Source organism: Charadrius vociferus, unplaced genomic scaffold (genome assembly GCF_000708025.1).
Source record: "Charadrius vociferus isolate BGI_N301 unplaced genomic scaffold, ASM70802v2 scaffold266, whole genome shotgun sequence".
Taxonomy (NCBI): domain Eukaryota; kingdom Metazoa; phylum Chordata; class Aves; order Charadriiformes; family Charadriidae; genus Charadrius; species Charadrius vociferus.
This window is the reverse complement of record NW_009649114.1, coordinates 1,911,015-1,914,136: the sequence shown is the minus strand read 5'-3', so window position 1 is coordinate 1,914,136 and position 3,122 is coordinate 1,911,015. Positions and strand designations below refer to the sequence as shown.

At 51.4% G+C, this 3,122-nt stretch overlaps 1 protein-coding gene across 1 annotated transcript in view; it reads right to left on the bottom strand.

Moving 5' to 3' along the window:
* The window catches only part of PIK3C2B (phosphatidylinositol-4-phosphate 3-kinase, catalytic subunit type 2 beta), a 22,400-nt gene that overhangs the window by 7,548 nt on the left and 11,730 nt on the right, over positions 1-3,122 (bottom strand). The window contains 3 exon segments of the mRNA XM_009888290.1: positions 568-763; positions 1,102-1,135; positions 2,873-3,019. Coding sequence (XP_009886592.1) covers positions 568-763; positions 1,102-1,135; positions 2,873-3,019 — 377 coding nt within the window.

Sequence of the window (3,122 nt, the reverse complement as noted above, 5' to 3'; positions counted from 1 at the left end):
ACCAGGGGGAATCCATTAAGGACAGGCCAAAAGCGAGGGGTCCCCGGCGGGGCGGCTGCTGCCGGCGCCGCTGCCTCGCACGCCCTCCCCACGGCGGGCTCCTGCCGCCTGCCCGGACCCCCACCGTCCCCCCCACATGGGGCCGAAAGTGGGTACAGCTACCGAAGCACCTAACAAAGGAGCACGCCACCGATGTGGGGCGAGGGCAGCCCAGCCCCGCTGCACCGGGGCCATCTGTCACATCCCCGGGGTGGCGGCGAGGCCAGGAGCGATGCTGCAGCCCTGGGATTTGTGGGGTTGGGATGGGAGAGCACTGGCAGAGCCCGTCCCTGCCAGAGGCTCCACCATCAGCTGGCTCCGAGCATCCCTCATCACCCATCGAGCATCAGCATCCCCATATTCCTGCCCTTTACGAGGCTTGGGGTGGATTAGCTCTTATTTCCGCCCCTGCCTGCTGAATATCTGGGACAGGGACACACTCCTCAGCCACCCAGGAGAGGGACACCCCTGCGACGGCGTATTTAACACAGGTCTGAGCCCCAGGATGGTCCCGGCAGCTGCCCTTACCTGGCAGCCCAGGTGATGGGGATGCGGTGGGTGGCGTAGACGGTGAAGGAGAGCGGGCAGGAGAGCAGGCGAGCCTCCTGCGCCACGCCGTGCTCCCGGCTCCCGTGCACCGCCGTCTGGAAGTCGGCGTTGAATGTGCTGCAGTAGAGCTCAACCAGGTCGAGGATGGCGGCCGTCAGGCTCTCCACGATCCTCTCTGAAGGGGAGGTGGGAGAGGGGTGAGTCGGGGCGGCTGCTGTCCCTGCTGTCCCCCGTGGCGTCCCTCTGGGCTGGGGTCGGGACACTGGAGGGACACCAGGGCTGGACCACGGGCACGTCTCCTCCAGGACAGAGCGGGGAGAGGGAGAATTTTAGGCTTCCCATTTTGCTGAGTTCATGGGGAGGAACAACAGCCATCGCCTCCAGAAACCCGCTTTTCTCAACCAGAACAGATTCAAACACATTTTTGGCCTTAATAATTGAGGGGGAGGGGTTTTTGAAGATTAAAAGCACCGAGAACTTGAGCCCAGAAGGGGAGGAGAAGAACAGAAATACCTCGATTTTCCCTCTTGGCCAGAACATTTGGATCCTGTTGAGGAAAAAAAGAAAGAAACCACAAGAGCAACATCAGAATCAGCCCCGCGCTGGCGGGGAGCTCCCTTGGCACAAATGAATGCACATTTACTTCCATCTCTGATGTGCCTTTCCCAGTCTGCGTGGGAATTGACAGTCTCATAAACCTGTCTTGTTTCTGCCCCAAAGTTCAATGCCTTGGTCCTCCCAGAAAAAGAATCACAGAGAAGCTGGTGGAAATAAGTGAGAAAGGGTACATCAGTATGAGTTTTTGATTGTCTAGCTCTGTGTTCTCTGAAGTTATTCAGTCAGATCTTAAAAGAAAAAAACGGCTTTCATGGTCATAACTGAATTTTAACAAACTCATCATACTGAAAATTTGGCAACATGCTTTCCATTAAAGTGAACAGGTGATATATCCTTATTCAGTTGCTGGAAAGTACATGCAATTAAGTATTCCAGAAAGATTTACAATGATTGCATAAGGTGTAATTCTCAGTAGGAACATAAAGACATTGAAAAGATGTTAAAGCACTGATTGTCTAAATATACTGAGTAAATGGCATTTGAATGAACACTTATTGAGTGCCAGGGACACTGTTTACTTCTGGTATGTTTTATCACATTTTCTAGTATTCTCTCTGTAGGGGGAGATATCAGCAAATTCTTTTATCTAAACCAGTTAGTGCACCATTAGAGTCTGCATGGTTAATTAGGCAGATAATATTACTGTCATTATCTTAATGTTAAATGGCCATTAGAAACAGATGGCATTAAATTGAAAGGGCAAGTGGCAGTGGGTTAAAATATTAAGTCTAGAACTGAGGCACAGTCATATAAGTCCATTAGCAAGGTAAAAAAAAATTGCAGATTATTTTCTCTTAAAATTTCCACCGCCATCACTGCCTTCTTTCAACTGAACTAATCCCTTTTAATCAGAGCTTTTAATATATTTCATGGGTAATTGCATAATAAAATCATTGAGATTACTCTTGTTAGCAAAAAAAAAACGAAAAAACCTCCTGACACTGATAGGCAATTATAATACTGCAAAAGTATTGACACGAAGAAGTACTAATGTTTCTAAATTTCTGTAATTTCTTTGACTTAGAGCTTTATATGTATTTGAACAGTAGATAGCACAGGCAAAGTGTGTTTACATAATGTATGCTTTCATTCCTTGCTGTCTGTTTTGGCAGACGTATCACCCTATAAAAATAAGGATGTATATATCGTGAATGTCAGTTACAGCAATGGTTTTCTGAATTCAGTATTGGGGAGAATTTCACTTGAAACTGATCTCCAATTGGTGAGTCAACATATATAGGAAAATACTCCCTTTTGCACACTTTTGCACTGCATGTTACTACATACCTGCTATTCCCACTTCAGTGAATCTGACTGTATGCAAAGGGGTAGAAAAAGGCCACTGCAAGTACCGTTCAAATGCCTTGTGCATGGTCATAATTTCCATCCATTAGTACAAAGGGAATCTGCCCAGACGCCAAAGCCGGCCGCTTTACGTCAGCAGCCCGGGCTCCTCGGCCGCGGGAGCGGGCAGCCCGGCCAGGCAGCTGCCTGCTCCCAGCTATTGAGGAATTTTCCACGTGGTACGGTGGGAGGAAGGAGGGGAAAAACGTCCGATGTGAAAATGGGCTTCCCCCCCTCTGCGCCTCCCGGCTGAGCCCCCCTGCCCGGTCCAGCACCCCACTGGGACCGGCTCCCCCTCCCCTCCTCGGCGCCCATCACCCACCTTCTGGATTTTGGGCTGCATGCGGGAGGGACAGGGGGGCATCTGGTTGAGGGCTGCCGTGATCTCCTGGGACTCCACGGCAGCCAGGGCGTTGCAGATGGCCATGACCGACTGGATCACCCGTTCGGCCTTCAGCGGGAAGTCTCCCTGGAGGGCAGAGGGGGGGCTGAGGGGGACCCCCGGGGCAGCCAAGGGGGCAGGGGCTGCTCCCCGCAGCCCACACGCCACGTACGAGGAGGTGCCCCAGCCT